The sequence below is a fragment of the Chiloscyllium punctatum genome, chromosome 9 (genome assembly GCF_047496795.1).
Source record: "Chiloscyllium punctatum isolate Juve2018m chromosome 9, sChiPun1.3, whole genome shotgun sequence".
In the NCBI taxonomy this organism is placed as follows: domain Eukaryota; kingdom Metazoa; phylum Chordata; class Chondrichthyes; order Orectolobiformes; family Hemiscylliidae; genus Chiloscyllium; species Chiloscyllium punctatum.
Genome location: NC_092747.1, coordinates 80,644,489 through 80,664,888, shown reverse-complemented (window position 1 = coordinate 80,664,888; position 20,400 = coordinate 80,644,489). Strand labels below are relative to the sequence as shown.

The 20,400-nt window shown below is 41.1% G+C and overlaps 1 protein-coding gene across 2 annotated transcripts in view; it reads left to right on the top strand.

The window, feature by feature from the left end:
• The window catches only part of uggt2 (UDP-glucose glycoprotein glucosyltransferase 2), a 381,083-nt gene that overhangs the window by 214,758 nt on the left and 145,925 nt on the right, over window positions 1-20,400 (top strand). For both annotated transcript variants that reach the window (XM_072577884.1, XM_072577883.1), the window contains exons 22-23: window positions 8,957-9,163; window positions 15,473-15,604. In XM_072577884.1, the coding sequence (XP_072433985.1) occupies window positions 8,957-9,163; window positions 15,473-15,604 (339 nt within the window). The remainder of the gene's footprint in view (window positions 1-8,956; window positions 9,164-15,472; window positions 15,605-20,400) is intronic.

Here is a 20,400-nt window from a genome sequence, read left to right as displayed (position 1 = left end):
TGCTATGCTTTTCCAGCACCACACTCTCAACTCTGATCTCCAGCATTTGCAGCCCTCACTTTCTCCAAGTTGAACCTAAGGGCCTGTTTCCATACTGTAGACCTCTATGTACAAAATTGAGGGGCTTAGACAGGAAGGAACTTTGATGGAGGGATGAATAATCAGGGGCCATAGATTTAAGGTAAGGTGCAAGACGTTAGAGGAGACATAAGGAAAAGTATTTTCATCCAGCAGATGGGAATCTGGAACTCAATGCCTGAAAGGGTGGTAGAGGCAGAAATACTCGTAACATTGAGAAGTATTTAATTTGTGTACTTATAATACTAAGGCATACAAGGCTATGGGCTAAGTGCTGGACATGGGCTTTGAATAGTTGAGGTGGGTGTTTTTGACCAGGACATTTTTTTGTGCTATAGCACTAAGGCACTAACAGAGAACTAAGCATCACCGTGGATGGCCAAAGACTGAATCATAATCTTTACCATTTATCCAGGTGACAGAACTATAGAACATAGGAACAGAAGTGGGCTAGTTGGCTCACTGAATCAACTCTACCATTTAGTGAGATCATGGATGATCTGATAATCTTCAACTCCACTTTTCTGCCTTTTCCCTATAACTCTCGATTCTCTTATTGATTTATTAAATTCAAGCCTGAGATAAATAGATTTTTAATGACCCAGCCTCAGCAGCCCTCAATGGTAAAAATTTCCACAGTTTCACAACACTCTAAGAGAAGAAATTCCTCCTCATCTCTGTTGTAGATATCAGACCCCTTATTCTGAGATTATGCCCTCTCCCACATGTGGAAACGGCCTTTCCACATCTAGCCTATCAAGTCCTCTAAGAGTCTTGTATGTTTCAATAAGCTGAATGATGAGTACAGGCCCATTTACTCAACCTCTCATAAAACAGACCCTCCACATCTGGTATCGACCTTGTGAACCCTTCTTGGACTGCCTCAAATGCTAGTATATGTAGAGGCCATAACTCTTTACAGTTTTCCAACTGTGATCTGATTTATGCTTTGTATATTTTTAACAAAACTTCCCTACTTTTATAGTTCATTCTGTTTGAAACAAAGGCCAAAGTTCCATTTATCTTCCCTATTACCCACTGAACCTGCATGCTAGCTTTTTTGATTTATGGACAAGGATTTCCAAATCATTTTCTTCTGTAATAGAACAAGGAACAGGATGCTGGAGATCTAAACCAAAAAATATAAAAATTGGTGGAGAAACTCAACAGGTCTGGATTCATCTGCAGAGAGAAAGCAGACTTAAGATTTTGAATCCAGTGGCCTTTCTTTGGACTTCACAATTGCTGGAAAAAAGTGATGTTTATGCTGATGTTAGGGGCATAAGAGGGGTGATGGAAAGGAGTGAGCGGATATGTGAAGATAGAGCTCAGATAGCGAAAAAAAGTAGGTAGACAAAAGCATTGTCAGTAGTAAACCAGGATAGAAAAGAAGTGAGATAGGTGATAATGGGGGCTGTGAGTAGTTGAAAATGGGTTTGCTGAGCTGAAAGGACAAAATTTGGGGTGAGGGTAGATAAAAGATATGAAGGAAGTCTAAATTTATTAGACTCGATGCTGATTTCTGAAGGCTGTAGTTCCCCAAGTGAAAAATTAGGTGTTGTTCGTTCAGCTTGCATTGAGCTTTGCTAGAGCACTGCAGCAGGACTCGGGCAGAAATAGACATTGATTTCCTACACCGTGGAAGCAGGATATTTGGCCCATCGAGTCTATTCCGACCCCTCTGAAGAGCATCCCACCCAGACCCACCCTTTAACCCTGCATTTCCCATGGCTAACCCACTTAGCTTGCATATCCCTGGACAATTTAGCAAAGTCAGTCCACCTATCCTGCATATTTTTGGACTGTGGGAGAAAGCCAGAGCATCTGGAGGAAAACCATGCACTCACAGGGAGAATGTGCAAACTCCACACAGACAGTCACCCAAGGTAGAATTGAACCCAGGTCCCTGACACTGTGAGGCAGCAGTGCAAACCACTGAGCCACCGTGCCGCACCAAATATTCATATGGGAACATGCTGGTGTGTTGAAGTGGCTTGCAGTAGGAAGCTTGGGATTATTTTTACGGACAGAATGTGGGTGTTCCAAAAAACAGCCATTTCATCTATCCATGATAGACAAGATCACATTGTGAGCAGTGAATATAGTAGACAAAATTGAATGAAGTGCAGGTAAGCCATTGTTCACCTGGAAGAAGCGAGCACATTGTGCACCTTCTGTGATTGTATAGAAAAATGCCATGGAGGTGTGGGAGATGGGAAGTAGAGGAGGAGTGGATAGGATTTGTTAGAGGGAATGCTGCCTGAGAAATACTGACAAAGAAGGAGAAGGGAATATGTGCCTCATGATGGCATATCACTGGAGGTGGTGGAACCTGGTGGCTTATGATCTTTTGAACATGGAGGCTGGTTGGGTGTAAAGCGAGAACCGAGGGACATATCGGTATCATGGGAGGATGGAGAAGGGGTGAAGCTTTCTGCAGCCTTTCTCCATTTGACTAAAATTCAGCTCCTCTATTCCTCCTGTCAAAATACATAAGGTCACATTTCCACACATTATGTAACATATGCCAAGATTTTGTCTACTCATTTATCCTTTATCCAGTCACCTACTTAACCCCCTCCCCTTCACCCATTCACCCAACTACCTACTTTCTTCTTCACCTACTCATCTACTTGTGAACCTACCCCTTCACCGTTCACCTATCTGCCTACTTTCACCTTTTTCTACCCCTTTACCCACTCACCCACTTATGTACTTTTGCCTTCACCCACCCGCCATCTGTCCACCTACCCTTTCACTCCATCATACACTTACCCATTCACCCACTCAGCCATGTGTTGAGCCTTCGTTTCACTCATTCACCTAACTGTCCACTGACACATATACCCACTCAACCAGTTGTTCACTTTCCATTCACCCATTCATCCATCTGTCCACTCACATATATATCCACTCACCTACCTTTCCACCTACAATTCCACACATTCAGACACCCATCCACCTATCCTTCACACATTCATCCTTTCATCTCATTCAATGACTGAATCTTTAAACTTACCAAAGGGCTGTCAGTGCCATAAATACGGAAGTGTCCTGCAACTTCTTGTGTGCCTATGAAATTCCTCAGCTCACTTTATGCTGCAAATTACTCTGACAGGCAGGATCAGATGATCCTGGATAAAAGGCTCAACTGGGTGTAGCCAAGGAAAACTTTGACAGCAAGAAACTGACATTGTGGTCAACATTTATGTTTAGAAGGGCGTTCTAATATTAGCCTTATTTAGTCAAATTAATTCTTTTCTTGAATGTCCAGATTGAAAACAAAACTAAAGAAATGTTAATGTGATGAATTTCTTCCAAATAAGTAGTCAGTTTTTACAAGAAGAAACCAAACATGAACATGAGCAATGGGGAGATCCAAGATGGCGGCGACCCAGCAAGTCTGAGTCTGTAGTGCTCTGCCCAAGACTCAGGCATAGTGGGCTGCCTGCCTCTACCACACCTGCCGAACCATTCAAAATAACTTTCATTCAATAGAGTTAGTCATTTTGTATCAAACTTGAGTAGTTCGGTGCTTTGTCAAAATGACTAAGGGAAAGGATGCTCGCAGCAGGCAGGAAGCCCCCCCAAGCTGCAGCAGAGACGTCCGCAGCCGCCCTGGGGGACTTAACTATGGTAGTTAATTACAGCCTTGTTGCTGTAATTACCAAGCTGGAAGAGAAGATTAATGTATTCATGGAGGGGTCCAGAAGCAGGTGGGAGTCGCTCTCAGTCGCGCTGCAAACGCATGACCGAGATATTCAAAAAATCGAACATCGCGTTGGAGGGGTGGAGCTAACTGGCGCAACCTCTGAGACTGCTGCACAATCGGCCGTGGGTTGGGTCCTGACTCTTGAACAGAGAGTGTGGGCCTTAGAAGATCACATCAACAACCTTGAGAATTGGGGTTGTCGAAAAAATATTTGTTTGCTGGGCCTTCCTGATCGGGAAGAGGAAGGCCAGCTTGTTGGAGTAGTGGCTCCCTCAGATGTTGAAGCTGGAGGCTGGATCAGGCCAGGTGTGGGTAGAATGGGCCCACCGGGTTGCAATACGCAGGCTCGGGTTGGACCAGCGCCCCCGCCTAGTCCTGTTCCGGCTTCAGTGTTACAGAAAGAAGCAAATGCTCTTGGAAGCCTCCAGAACCCTCGGGAAAGTTCCCCAGGCCATGACATATAAGGGATCTAGGATTATGCTGTTTCAAGACTTTTCCCCAACTTTGGTCCGCAAGAGGAGGGTGTTTGATGAAACGAAGAAGCGTCTAAGGGACTTAAGCATTCAGCACACCTTGTGCTACCCAGTGACGCTGCATTTTAACTACAAAGGATCCATCTATAACTTCGGATCGCCGGAGAAGGCCAAGGAATTTTTGGATTCTCTTAAATAGATTGTAAGAATTAATCCGTGTGGTTAATGATGCTGTTCTGCGCCCCCCCCCAGTTTACCCTTCTTTTTTTCCCTTATTTCCTTTATTGTTTAATCTCATCTCCGGGGGGTAGGAGGGGGGCTTATTTGTTCTCCACTATGTGATTTCCTTTTTTTTATATGTAGGCCGGGCGGTTTAGTTGATTCAGGTGGGGGGGGGGGGGGGGTGGCGTTTGCTTTGTCCTACCTTATTTCTTTCTTTTAGAGCAGGGTTTTTCCCCCTTTTTTGTGTTATTATACTTAGTTATTACCTGCTCAGACTGTAAATTTATAGTTTTATATGTTTATACATGGTGTTATCGTTACTAAATGTATCTAGATGTTGGTATGGGTGGGGGGTAGGGTACTCCAGCTTTATAGTACACTTGAATTTTTCTATTTTATTTTGGGGTGCCTGGGTCAAGGGTGGGGCACAGGTTGGGAGAAGATACAATGGGTTTTCAGATAGGAAGTGATGCCCCCTCGAAGTGAGGGGGGACAATCCCTTTTTAAATATGTTTTATATTTTTTTATTTAGAAATAATTTTTTACTATATTGGCGTGAGTGTATTAAAGAATCTCTATTTTTGTAAATTTTCTATGGTCTATACTCGAGGTGCTTTGGATGGGGTTCTTCCTCCCGGGGGGTCTCGGACTTGTCTGGATGATTGTGGTTAGTCATTGGATTAATTGTTGCACCTGGAATGTCAAGGGGAGTAATTCGTCAATCAAAAGGAAGAAAATACTATTAAACCTCAAAAAAGAAAAGTTTGATATAGCTCTCTTACAGGAGACACGTTTACTGGATAAAGAGCACTTGAAATTACAACAGGGTGGATTTGATTAGGCCTTCTTTTCATCTTTCAGTTCAATAAGTAACGGAGTAGTCATTCTCATTCGGAAGAATCTCCCTTTCAAAATCTTAAGTCCGATAAAAGATGAATCTGGACGGTACATACTGATTAAAGCCCTTATAAATGGAGAGGAATATGGGATTTTGAATCTTTATTGTCCCTCGGCACATCCTTTCAAATTTATAATGGAAGCATTCTCCAAACTGATGGCTTTCAGGGCTTGTTGCACAATTATAGGAGGAGATTTTAATTGCAAAGCAAAGACTATATGAATATGGCGATAAGCCTGGTAGATACCTAGCAATTCTCGCAAGGAAAACAAAGGCCCCTCAAGCTATCACGTCCATCAGGGAAAATGCTGGTACTCTGACTCACGATCATAAAAGGATCAACACAATCTTCAGAAAGTTTTACTTTGATTTGTATAAATCGCAGGATTGTGAAGATAGAGCCAAAAAGATGGAGTCCTTTTTTAATAGCCTGGCCTTTCCGGACTTAACTCCGGAATAGATGTTGGTCCTGCATGCTCCCCTAACAACCCAAGAAGTACTTGACGCAATCAGGCAGCTTCAGAGCGGTAAAACACCTGATCCAGATGGATTTCAGGTTGAATTCTACAAAGAGTTTACAGGAGTATTAGCTGGTCCACTTATGGACATGTACAACTATTCATATAGTCAGGGCTGCTTCCTGCCTTCAGTGAGAGAAGCGAATATTTTTCTCATTCTCAAAAAAGGAAAGGACCCAGAAGATTGCGCATCGTACAGACCAATATCTTTGCTAAATCTAGATTTTAAAATTCTTTCTAAAATGTTAGCATTGAGGCTGGAGAGGGTATTGTCATATATCATAAAAGAGGACCAGATGGGGTTTATCAAGGGTCGTAGATCATCATCTAATAATATTAGAAGGGTTTTGAATGTGTTTCAAGCCTGTCATCAGGAAAGAATACCGGGAATAGTAGTCTCGTTGGACGTGGAGAAGGCATTTGATAGGGTTGAATGGTCATACTGTTCTATACACTGGAAAGGTTTGGTGTTGGAAAGGTATTTGCTAAATGGGCCTCAACATTGTATAATGACCCCAAAGCAGCCGTGATCACCAGTGGTTTAGGCTTGGATAGCTTCAGTGTGGGTAGGGGCTGCCGTCAGAAGTGTCCTCTCTCACCGTTACTATGCACGCTAATAATTGAGCCACTAGCAGAAGCTATACAGGCTGATTCTAATATAACGGTCCCAAGGATTGGCACGGGTAAACATAAAATTATCCTTTATGCAGATGATGTTCTCCTTTTTCTTAGTAATCCTTTGATGTCCGTGCCCCGCCTGATCCAAGTTATTAATTTATTTAGTGCATTCTCAAGTTACAAAATTAATTTCTCAAAATTGGAGGCCATGCCGATGGGCGGTCTCACTAGTCTGTCCCACTCATTGGATGGATCTCATTCTCCCTTTTGGTGGTTTCTGGAGGGTTTTTTATATTTAGGTATTTTTATCACTCCAGTATTTGGTCAGCTGTACAAGGTCAATTTTGTGCATCTACTGGAAAGGATAAGGCAGGACCTTCAACTTTGGGGGATCTTCCAATTTCTTGGCTAAGTAGAATAGCTCAAATGAAAATGAATGTCTTGCCCGTCTCTTATACCCTACGAGAATGCTCCCTGTGATGCTGCCGAGGCTGGGATTGCGCAAATTATATGATTGGCTTGGTTCTTTCATCTGGAATCATAGACGGCCCCTCATTAAGTTAAAGAAGCTACAGCTTCCACAAGCAAGGGGAGGGCTGGATTTTCCAAACTTTAGGAAGTATCAGCTGAATTCTCTATTAAGCTACATAGCCGATTGGGTCTCGTCTGACCCGCAATCAATCTGGCTGGACATCAAGGCTTCTCAAACAAAGTGTCCTCTTATTAATTTCTTATTTTAGTTAAGGTGAAAGTCATTATGGACCATTGTAAAAACCCTATAGTATTAAACTCAATTAAAGCCTGGAAGATAATGTGGCAAAACGAGGATAATTCACATAAAACCTCCCCTTATACTCCTATAGTGGGGGCATGGGGTTTTCAACTGGGGCTCTCAGACGCCACATTTAAATCCTGGAGATCCAGGGGTATCTCCTGTTTAGGGGATCTGTTTGATGAGAGGGTCATGATGTCTTTTGAACAGCTGCACCAGAAATTTGGACTACCGAATGGAGACTTCTTTTGATACTTCCAAATTCAAGATTACATACAGAAGAAGACTATGTTATTAGGTAGCCTTTATAAATCAGATATGGAACGAAGAGTGTTGTGGCCAATGGGTTTACCCTCGGTCATCACTCTCTATCATTTATTACATAATGAAGTTTCGGAAGACTTGGAACGTTTGCTTAGAACATGGAATCAGGAATTGGGGTTGGAAATATCCACAGAAATGTGGGATGACAGCTGGGAAAATGCCAGAAAAATCTCCATCTGTAATAGAACCCAAGCCATTCAGTTAAAGATACTCCAAAGGACTCATATAGCACCGGATCGATTGGCAAACTTTAGGGCAGGAGCATCTCCAATCTGTCCCAAATGTAAAATAAAGATGGACACTGTCACCCACTGCTTATAGACATGTCATAAGATCCGCAAATACTGGGTCAGAGTAGCAAATGCTTTCACAGAAATCTTGGGAGCAGAAATTAGAGTAGATCCAGTATCTCTTCTCCTGGGCTTTTTGAGCTTGCCTTCCCTGGATGTGCACAGGAGGAAGTTATTTTCCATTCTCTCCTTTTGTGTAAGACAAAATATCTTGGTAAACTGGATAGCTCAGGGCCCTCAAGGACTTTCAAATTGGTGCAGGTTGGTCATGGAATGTATTCCCCTTGATTTCCTGACAAATATGGTGCACCAAAAAACTGAATTATTCTATAAAATATGTCAGCCCTTCCTGAATTATATAGATACAGATATTTCAGCTATTTTGTCAAGGGCATTCATCTAGTTGTGGTAGCGGTTCTGGCTGGTCCGGGGACCCTTGGAGGGAGGAATCCCGCATGAATACGGGTTTTATTATGACTCGATGTTAATTCGTTCCGAGCATGTACTTCACTATTTAATACTATGTTATTCTTTTTTTTTCTCTTGAGTAATGTAAGATATTTTATTATACGCTCTGGTTAGTTATAGGTTAGATTAGTAGTTAGTTGAGTTTTGTTTTCTCTTTTTTAATCTCTTCTTTTTGTCTGTTAGGGTTTGGTTATTATTTATTTAATATTTAATTGTATATTAATGTTCGTATTTGTGTGTATTATTTTGTAAGTTTGTAAAAACATGTTAAATTTTCAATAAAAATATCTAAAATATCTATTAAAAAAAATGAGCAATGACTGAAAATATATTGTAACTCAACAATTTCAGAAGTTGCAAGCTTTTACAAAAGACCTAATGCTGTCATATTTCTGATTCCAGAAACAAAATATACGGTTTTCTGTTAAAAATTGGTCGGAATTGTATAAATAAATATTCTGAATTTTTCATCATATAATAAGTATTACACAAAGCAATAATGTTGTTCTTCTTACAGTAACAAAATCCCTGCATTTCAGGGTGTTCATGGAAGTGTCAACAATACTTGTGCTTTTTGTTTCAGAAAGTAAGCAGCAACATTCGAATTGGAGTCATAAGTAATCATGCAGCTGAAATAACAGAAAATACAACTCCTATTTCCAGAGCAATCTGGGCAGTGCTTCTGACACAGAATGGGAATATTGCAAGGAACTACATAACTAAGCTGCTCAGTGAAGAAACTGTGGATGCACTTGCGTCAGGAGCAAAAATTCTGGAATTTGCTGTTAAAGTTAGTCATTTTAGTTTTTATTACTATATTCATAAATATTTTGAATATACATCTATAAACATTGAAGTCAGCATATACTTTGAAGTGTCATAAACATACAATAATCCTATTTCATTTTTATAACATTGAAGTGTATGACATGCAAAAAGTAAATCAACATTCAGCTAAGAGACAAATATCACCATGAAATAGTTGAAATATTTTTCGCCAGCATTTCTTGTAACTCACTTTATTTGAAACCCTCTTGCAATTTGACAGTGAGAAACCCTCACTGCATAGCATTGATTTATCTGAATCGCCTAGTTGCTCCCATTACTAGTTTGTCATAGGTTAATCTGAATCACCTGGTTAGTCACATTGCCAGTTTGTCTAATTGGTCAAAGGATTACCTGAATTTCCTCGATAATCTCATCACTAGTTTGTCAGAGATTAGTCTCATCACTGGTTTGCTACTGCATTTCTACAGTCATGGAGCAGAATAAGATAGAAGGAAAAGAGAAAAAACTCAACAGGTCAGAGAACATCTGTGGACAGAGAAACAAAATAAGTTTGCTGGATATTACAGGTGTATTTTGGAGGAGGGTGCTCCTCCCTCCAACTCGGCACCGCTGTCTTGAACTGCCTGTCGGTCCATCTTCCTTCCCACCTATCCACTCCAACCTTCCCTCTGAACTATGATATCACCCACCCCTCCACTCCCAGCTACCTTCCCCTCATCCCCATCCTCCTATTTATCTCTCAGCCCTCTCCCCACCTCCCCACATTGCTGATGAAGGATTTATGCCTAAAACATTGACTCTCCTGCTCCTCAGATACAGCCTAACCTGCTGTGCTTTTCCAGCGCCACACTTATTGAGTCTGATCTGTTGTCCTCACTTTTTCCCATTCTTATCAATGTGTGCAATGACTTACAGTTTCTGACTCTCCCCTTGAACAATATGCTTCAAATGTTTTGACACATCCTTAATCCTGGTAGCTTGAAAGCAACATGCTGTCTGAGTACATACATCCTATCCCACACTCACTGCGAAAGAATTTCCTGTCTGTGCCCTTGACAATTGTAACAATTATTCTTCTGAATTTTGTCAAACCTTGTCTAATATAAGATTCATTCTCAGCACTCAAGATCTGATTGTCCCTTCTGATTTCCTCAGAAAAATGATCCTTTTCCATAGTACCCAAAACTGAGTTTCTGTTTGAGAGAGGAATAGCCACAGGAAAGTTTTGAATGACCTTCTTATTTTTTCTGACAGTTACCCATCTATCTGACTGATCCTGCTGTGTAATTACTTCTCGAAATCTACTAGCCATTTAACTCTGTGTCTCTTGTATGCCATCAATGACGTTAAGCCTAAAAAGAAACAGCTTACAATGGCACCTTATATATAAACTTACCTACATTTTCTTACCCAAAGGAATAATATTAAGCAAAAAAAAAATTCTTAAATAAAATCAGCTGAACAATTGAATTTTAAAAAACTCCTCCTCAAGTGATCTAGCAGACAGCTTTCAATCTTCTCATATTAAAAAAAAACTCACTCCAGAGCCAGCCACGTGTAGGCCTCTCCAATATCAACATAAACACAATTTCATTGAAAAAAAAACTCTGTTCTACACATATAATTTTAGGGAACAAAAACTCTCCTAAGTGATTTTAAAAAACTCTTTAGCGATGTTTAAAAAAAACTGTCCTCCGTGATTTAAAAAAATCTATCTAGCAGTTTTAAAGAAGTCTGTCGTCTACACGTATAATTTTAGAGACAAGTAAACCAAGCCATCCTCTCCCAAAAATCCAAGAATGGAACTCCAGGTGAGAAGAACACCACTTTTTAAAAAGTTTTTCCTTCTGTTTTGTGTTTTTCACGATAAAAGAACCAAAAGTGAATCAAAATGCAAAAAACCTACTGAAATGTAATAATTGTAAGAAATCTGGAAGTAAGATATGTGTAGGCTTTTCCAAACGTTCTGTTCACACCATTTGGACTGATGAATAAGCAATTATCAGCTGTCCACCTTCAGCTGAATGAGAAAAAGCACTACCTAATGGAGTTACAGAATGGCTACAATGTGGAATGAGGGCCATGTGGCTGACTGAATCATTGCTGGTTCTCGGTATATCTTGTTCACCAAGTCTTACCACTAACATTTGTTTTGCTCAAGAGCTTATCACTTTTTTTTAATATCATTCATTGACTCTGCTTTCAACACTTCTGTGGGCTTAGAGTTTCAGATCAATGCTATTGGCTACATAAAAATGTGCATCACATCAGCCCCAACATCAGGCCAAAGTATTATATTGATAGTCTTTGGGCTATCATATAATGGGTATATGCCTCAGCTTCTTTTGCTCCTAAGAGAACAATTCCAGCTTATCCAATCTAATCTTGTAGCTGAAATCTCTCATCCCATCATCATCCTGCTTCACTGTATGCTCTTAAGAATCTTTGCATCCATCCTAAAGGCTGATGGCCAGAAACTACACTCCAGTTGTGTTGTAATCAGAGATTGATACCAGTTCAGCATAACTCATCTGCTTTTGTACGCGGTGCCTCTGTTTATGAAGTCTAACATTCCATACATTTTGCCAACACTCTTTCAATATGTCCTGCTGGCCTCAAAGATCAATGCACATTAACAATATGTATTTATTTAAGCTATAGCTCATCATCTCCTTTACCACACGTTGCACATACTCGAAACCTACTTTTGATTTCAGTGGACTCACTTACTTTGACCCTACCTAATAAGTTGCTATGTTTTATACCAGTGCTAAATATCCTCTGCATCCTTTCTGTTCTTGGTTTTCCTTTTTAATGCCACATCCTGGTTCCTATACCCCTGCTAAATTTAATTCAAAACAGCCACTGTAGCTCTAACCACAAGGTTCTTCATGCCCCAGTTTAGCTGCAACTCATTTGGTTTGTGCCACTTCCATCTCTCACTGGTACCTATGCCACAGCAATCTAAAGCCTTCCCTCCTTCCCTCTGCAGCCACTGCTCTATCCTCCTGTTTCTACAATTGCGCAAAGTACCAGAATAATGAAAGATTACTTGCTTACAGGTCCTCCTTCCTAACTACCAGAAATCTGTGGAAGGTTCTTGATCCTCTTTCTATCAAAGTCGTGGCTTCTAATGTGGACCACAATGATTGGCTGTTCACCCTCTATGAACAGGGTGATACTGGAGATTAGAGTCAAGAGTGTGGTGTTGGAAAAGCACAGCAGGTCAGGAAGCTTCTGAGGAGCAGGAAAATCCATGTTTTGGGCAAATGACTTTCATTCCTGATGAAGGGCTTTTGCTCGAAACGTCGATTTTCCTGCTCCTTGGATGCTGCCTGACTCATGCTTTTCCAGCACCACACTCTTGACATTGTTCACCCTCTATCCCCAACCATCCATCTCCAACGCCTCCCCACCCTGACCCCATCATTGCTGCCACAAGGATTATAATTATACCTTTTGTCACTACAGTTTTCCCAGTATTTCTTAAGCTCCAACCTTGTCTCCCCAATGGCTGTTGGCTGCACTCCCCTGAGGAGCCATCATTTTCAGTGATATTCAGAACAAACTTCTGGCAAGAGAGTGAGATGCATTTCAAGTGCTACTGCACTGTTGACCAGTAAAACTAATTTCCCAACTCTGGTGGTTCTTTGATGTGCTGGTCAAAGAGCATTTTTCTCCCAAGAATGAATTAATTGTAATACAGAGACTATTCAGCTTCTTGGACAAGGATGAATTGATGATCTGCCCCATCAAAATCTGGGACAAGGAAAACTTCTCAATACATTTGCATGATCAGATCTAGAAACAGCAGTAGTAGATTAGAGTTCTTTTATTGGTGGAAATATTTGAATACATAAGCAGGAATTAGTTTTGTCTATGGAGAGTGGTCATGTACATGCAAACTATGAAAAGAATAGTGATTTGGAAGATGATCTTCCTACATTCTTCTGCAGATTAGTTCTACATTACCCAAAAGCAGCAGCAGAAACTCTGAAATCTCAGAGTAAACTCAAAGATGTTTTGAGGTTATTCCACCAAAGACATATGCAGTGATCGAAATGATTGATTGTCTCTCAGTTGCTTGTTTCAGCATAGAGCCTTTACAGATGTATAGCCAGGTCCACATCTCAGCAAGACTGAGGTGAGTTTTCCTGACCTGTAACAAAATAGCAGCATTACAAAGGCCTAATTTATTAATATACAGGCTGTATTACAATGCATCACAATGGAAATCATTATCTGATTTAGTCTGAATTGCAGTAATCCCTTTGCTCTGCACACTATCTTCTATTTAACTAAAGGTTTGCTACTTACATAATTAATCAGCATTGCTTTTTATCAACACTGACAATTTAACAATGATATACTGTCAACTTGAAAATCATGTAATATCCAGAGGCAAATATTTTCACAGACATTGCATTTTCCTAATGTATCAGTTAGCAAAATTAATTATTATACCTAATTTCCCTGATTTATTTACATCGATACAATACTGAATTATGTACAACATTCCAGTTGTAACATGTTATATTCATCTCTGGAACATCTGGATGACAAAGATATCTACATCAGGCTCCTACTTATTAACTACAGTTCTGCCTTCAACACCATAAATCCAAACAAACCCATCGCTACATTCTGAGACTAGGTCTCAGCTGATATTAGATCCTCGACTTTATGACGCATAGACTGCAATCACAAGGAATAGTTGACAACACCTTAATCCTCAACACTGGTGCCCAGCAAGGGTGTGTGCATAGCTCCCTATTATACTCCTTATAAGATCATGATAGTGTAGCCAAATTCCACCCTGACTCCATTTACAAGTTTACTGACGACACCACTGTTGTAGGTCCGATCTCAACAATGACATGACAGAATACAGGAAAGAGATTGAATGCTTAGTGACATTGTGTAAAGACAACAATCTCTGCGTCAATGTCAGCAAAACAAAGTAGCTGGTCATTGATTTCAGGGATTGGATTGGAAGCCGTGCCTCTGTCTGCATCAACTGTGCTGAAGTGGATACGGCTGACAGCATCACGTTCCTGGGAGTGATGGTCACCAACAATCTGTTCTTGTCCATCCATGTCGACATGACGGTCAAGAAAGAACACAACATCTGTATTTCCACAGGAGGCGAAGGAAATGGGGCATATCCACAATGCCGATTTTGTATTGATGCAACATAGAAAGCATCCTACCTGGATGCATCACAGTGTGGTATGGCAATTGCTCTTTCCAAGACTGCAAGAAACTACATAGAGTCGTGAACACAGCTCAATCCATGACACAAACCAGCCATTAACTCCATCTATATTTCCCGCTGCCTCAGGACTGCAACCAATATAGTCTTCCACCCTCTTCCATCAGACAAAAGATATATGTTTGAATACACCTATGAACAGATTCAAGAACAGTTTCTTCCCCATTGCCATCAGATGTTTGATGAACCTCTCAGATGTTAATTCTGATCTCTCTCTCTCTCTCTCTCTGCACCTGTAACACTGTGTTATCCACTCTGTTCTGGTACCCTGATGCACATTGTATGGTAGTCTGCCTGTGTAGCACACAAAACAATATGTTTCACTCTATCTCAGAACACATGACAACAATAAATCAATCAATTAATATATTCTAAATGGATGGTGCACTGATTTGTGTTTGCACCTTGTGTTGATTACTTCACTGAGTGAATAGTTAGCAGGTTTGCCTTTTTACAGAGAGATCAGATCACAGCAATAGTTCAATTTTCAGTCCATGTGCCACTTTTCACCTTTCATACAGTATGGGGAAATGGTGGCATAGCAATTATATCACTGAATTAGTAATGTCTGACCCTGATCTAATGTTTTGGATACATGGGTTCAAATCCCACCATGTCAGAAATTTGAATTCCTTAAAAGTCTGGAATAAAAATACTAACTTTTGTGGTTGTTGATTGTCTTAAAAACCCATCCCGTTCACTGATGTCCCCTAGGGAGGGAAACCTGCCAATGTGCGCTCTGGCCCACATGTGACTCCACACCCACAACAATGTTTTGACTGATAAGTTCTCTCTGAGTAATTAGGGATGGGCAATAAATTCTGTCCAAGCCAGCATTGCCTACACTCCATGAACAAATAAAAAAGGAAAATTGCTAAATATCTTTGTTACTTTGATTGTCCAGATTTGTATTTTCTTAGCAGCCTCCATGTTGAGAAATGATCACTGTAGATGTTGGGAAGGCGCTGGAAACCATTTCTACCAAGAGGAATAGTCACTCATTTAAGCAACTGAAATTATTCATTATTCTTATTTCAGGGAATGGATAATGATGCCTTTGAGAAGAAATACAACACCATAGGAGTCAACTTCCTTCGCACCCATCGATTGTTCTGTCAAGATGTTCTGAAGCTGTTACCTGGTCAGGAAGCAGTTGTTAGCAATGGTCGGGTATGTATTTCCATGCGTGCACTGTAGTTATTTACCTGTCATAAGATTACAACATGTCTCAGTCCAGGACTGAGCCAAGTTGCATTGGTACACAAATTGATGTAGCAAGTCAATAACACCATTTAAAACAGAAGCAAACACTCGTTCATTTCTAGAGCTCAGTTGAAAGATGGACCAGTTTTTTAAAACTAGCATGGAATCATGTTCAGATCATATTTGAAATACTCTGTACAGTTATAGCTTCCATGTTATTTTGAACAAACTGTAGAACACAGAGGGACCTATTCAGCACATTCAGTCTTCTTTTTAACTCTCTCATGGGATCTGTTGGTGTCATTGGCTGATCCAGCATTTATTGCTGATCCCTGGTTGTCCTTAAGAAGGAGGGAATGAGTTGCTTTCTTGAACCACTTGGACTGGAGTTGCCACAATGCCATTATGATGGAAGTTCCAGCATTCTTGACCTATCAACACTAAAGGAACAGTGATGATATATTTCAAACTTAGGATGGTGAGTGGTTTGGAGACAGAATTGCATGTATTGATGTTCCCATCTATCTGTCCTTGTCCTTCTAGATGATAGTGATGATGGATTTACAGTTGCTGTTTTAAGAGCCTTGGTGAACTTCTCAGTGCATCTTGTAGATGAAACACACTGTTGCTACTGAGTGTTGGTGATGGATGGAGTGGATGTTTGTGAATGTGGTACCAATCAAGGAGGCAATTGGGCATGGACTAGTTCAGTATCTGAGGAACAATGCTGAACCTTGTACAATTATTGGTGAACATCCCCACTTCTAACCTTATGATGATGTTATGATGGAGCAGCTGAAGATATTTGGATTTAGGACACTACCCTGGGGAACTCCTGCAGAAATGTTTAGGAGCTAGATGACTGACCTCTAAATACTGTAAATATGCTTGTTTATGCTATCTATCATTCCAACCAGTGGAGGGTTTCCCTCCTGTTCCCATTGACTTCAGTTTTGCTCGAGCTCCTTAATGCCATACTCAGTCAAGTGTGACCTGATGTCAGGGACAGTCACTCCCACCAGTGCCAAAGTCATCATAGTGTGAAAATTTGATTAAACTGCCAAATTGCATGACTCTAATTTGGGTTCAAAAACATAACAGCAGACAATAATTACTTATTGTAATCAAAATGTTTTTAATCAATGAAACAAATTTGATTTGCTAACTTATGACTCTGTACTGTAAATTTTATCCCTTTAAAAAAAATTCCCATACATATACAAACAGAAATACAAAACTCAAAACAAGGATATAACAGACAGAAAAGGTAGCAGGCAGAGGAGACAAATTAAATTAGGTTCTATCAAACTGTTCAGCCTATCTGGACCGCAGGTGTTGATCAAATGTTTTCCTCCCATTCTCGGCAGTTCCATGATGGTGAAATGAGGTTGTTTCAACACTGATGCTGTCTTTCCTTCACTGGTTAAGAATTAGCCCCTTACATTATCTTCAAATGTAGTTTTTTTCTCCCTTTTTCTTTTCAACAATTTGCAGAGAGAGGAATTCACAGACAAATGGTGATTAAAAACAGACAATTTTCTGGGAAAAGAGCGATTGAAGTGCTTCTTCTTTACAGGCCGTGTTTCCTTGAATTTGAATGCCAATTGGATGCTCTGAGCAGCTGCATAGCCTGCAGGGGACATTGGCTCCAGGCTGTATGTTTCTGCTTTACTGTCCATGTGCAAGGCTTATAGTCACTTACCAAGTAACCAATCAAAAGGATGTCTCTGGGCTAAATGGCCCCAAAAACAAATGAAAGGACAGTGTGTCTAACATCCTCCTCAACTGCTTGTATAAAGCAACATTATAGATACAATTCACAGTGTGTTCCAATAATTTGCTATTAAAACAATATTTTCCACAGTTTGCTTGGTTAAAGTAGTATCTTTCACTATTTATTAATCCACAGTACAAAACATGTGGTCTTTCCAATAAGCAGTAGTAGGCCTTTTAACTTTTGACTGAGGCATGCTGAGGGAGGCGACAGACTGACACTGACCTATCCCCAAAGCTATAAATGTGTTGCTGGAAAAGCGCAGCAGGTCAGGCAGCATCCAAGGAGCAGGAGAATCGACGTTTCGGGCATGAGCCCTTCTTCAGGAATGAGGAAAGTGTGTCCAGCAGGCTAAGATAAAAGGTAGGGAGGAGGGACATGGGGGAGGGGCGTTGGAAATGCGATCGGTGGAAGGAGGTAAAGGTGAGGGTGATAGGCCGGAGTGGAGTGGGGGTGTAGAGGTCAGGAAGAAGATTGCAGATTAGGAAGGTGGTGCTGAGTTCGAGGGATTTGACTGAGACAAGGTGGGGGGAGGGGAAATGAGGAAACTGGAGAAATTGAGTTCATCCCTTGTGGTTGGAGGGTTACTAGGCGGAAGATGAGGCGCTCTTCCTCCAGCCGTCGTGTTGCTATGGTCTGGCGATGGAGGAGTCCAAGGACCTGCATGTCCTTGGTGGAGTGGGAGGGGGAGTTGAAGTGTTGAGCCACGGGGTGGTTGGGTTGGTTGGTCCGGGTGTCCCAGAGGTGTTCTCTGAAACATTCTGCAAGTAGGCGGCCTGTCTCCCCACATCGGGTACAGCTGATGCAGTAAATGATGTGTGTGGAGGTGCAGGTGAATTTGTGGCGGATATGGAAATATCCCTTGGGGCCTTGGAGGAAAATAAGGGGGGGGGGTGTAGGCGCGAGTTTTGCATTTCTTGCGGTTGCAGGGGAAGGTGCCGGGAGTGGAGGTTGGGTTGGTGGAGGGTGGGGACCTGACGAGGGAGTCACGGAGGGAGTGGTCTTTTTGGAACGCTGATTGGGGAGGGGAGGGAAATATATCCCTGGTGGTGGGGTCCGTTTGGAGGTGGCGGAAACAGTAGAGTCACCAAGTCACTTCCATTCAGGAGATGGATCATTATGAATCAGATTTCCTGATTCATGACTCTGTGCTCCAAGATGAAATTCCAGTGTTGCGCCTGCCACGGTGTGTTTATCTCTTATAACTAGCAAAAAAACTGAGTCGACTCTGAATAATAATAAAGGTAATATTTATTTATTTAATGATCTTATACCACCACACTAGATCTTGACAATGATCCACGTGGCGATGATTATCTGGTCTTGTCCGAGTAATCCCAGATTCTGGATTAGAGTGGTGTTGGAAAAGCACAGCAGTTCAGGCAGCATCCGAGGAGCAGGCAAATCGACATTTCGGGCAAAAGCCATTCCTGATGAAGGGCTTTTGCCCGAAACGTCGATTTGCCTGCTCCTCAGATGCTGCCTGAACTGCTGTGCATTTCCAGCACCACTCTAATCCAGAATCTGGTTTCCAGCATCTGCAGTCATTGTTTTTCCCAGTGATCCCAGGATTGTCTTCTCTTCTCAGTGGTTGGTCTTGAGTACCACTCTTTAGGATGATGTTGCAGTGATTGTTATACTTCAAAGCCTTTGCGCCCTTTTGGGAGTGTCTTCAATGTCAGAAGACAATCGAGACAGAATGAACTTCCTCTCTATGAGTTTCCTGGGGCACCGCTATCTGAGTTCCAGTCTCTTTTCTGGGCCACTTGCTAAGCATCCTATCTCAGGGCACCCATTGTTTGAGAATCTCCACCAATCACCTGTGATTTCTATGGTCAGGTAGCAATCAGTTGAACTCCCATTTGTTTCCATATATTCTGCCCACTGATTGTTGTGTCTGAACATTGTTATTTTATTTGGGTGTAGCCATAATACACCATCCTCACATTCACCTGTGTCCATTATGCCAAACCATAAATACCGTATATACCGTAAGCACTGTCAATCCTTTCTGTCACTTTACTGATGATCAAGAGTAGACAGATGGGTCGCAATTGGCCTAGTTAGATTTTTCCTGCTTTTTTTATGTACAGGATATACCTGAGCAATTTTCCACATTGTTAGCTTAATGCCAGTGTTGCAGCTCCACTGGAACAATTTGGCTACTGCATGACTTATTCTGGAGTATGTCTTCAATATTGTTGCTGGAATGTTGTCAGAGCCTATCGCAGCATCAGTGGCTCCAGCTGTTTCTTGATATGACATGGAGTGAATTGGCTGACCTGTGGGGACCTCAGGTGGAAAATGAGATGGATTATTCCCTTGGCATTTCTGACTGAAGATTGTTTCAACTGCTCTAAACTTGTCTTTTACACTGATCTTGCTGAGATTATTAAGGTTGGAGAAATTTGTGAAGCCTACCCATACTGTTAGTTCAATAATTGTTCAATTCTATTTGTGATAGGGCTGCAGAGTGTAGATCTGATCCACGAATATTTTAATTAATAATGGAAACTCAGATGGCAGATGAATTTAACACTTATTTTACATCAGTCTTCATATACAGCATACAAGCAGCATCCCAGAAATAGCTGTAAATCAGGAGAGAAGGAGGAAATTAGGAAAATTACCATCACCAACAAAATGGTACTGAGTAAATTATTGGAGCTATGGGCTGGCAAGTGCCAATGGTTTTAAAGGAATGGCTAGTGAGATAGTTTATTTTCCAAACCTCCCTTAACTTAAGGAAGGTTTCAATAGATCGGAAGGTGGCAAATGTAACTCCTTTAATCAAAAAGGGAGATAGAAAGCAGGAAAGTACAGGCCAGTTAGCTTGTCACAGGGAAAATGTTAGAAGCTAAAATTAAAGTCATTGTAGCAGGGCACATAGATAAATTCAAAGTAACCAGGCAGACCCAACATGATTTTGTGAAAGGAAAATTATGTTGAACCAACTTATTGGAGATTTTTGAAAACGTTTTAGAAAAAG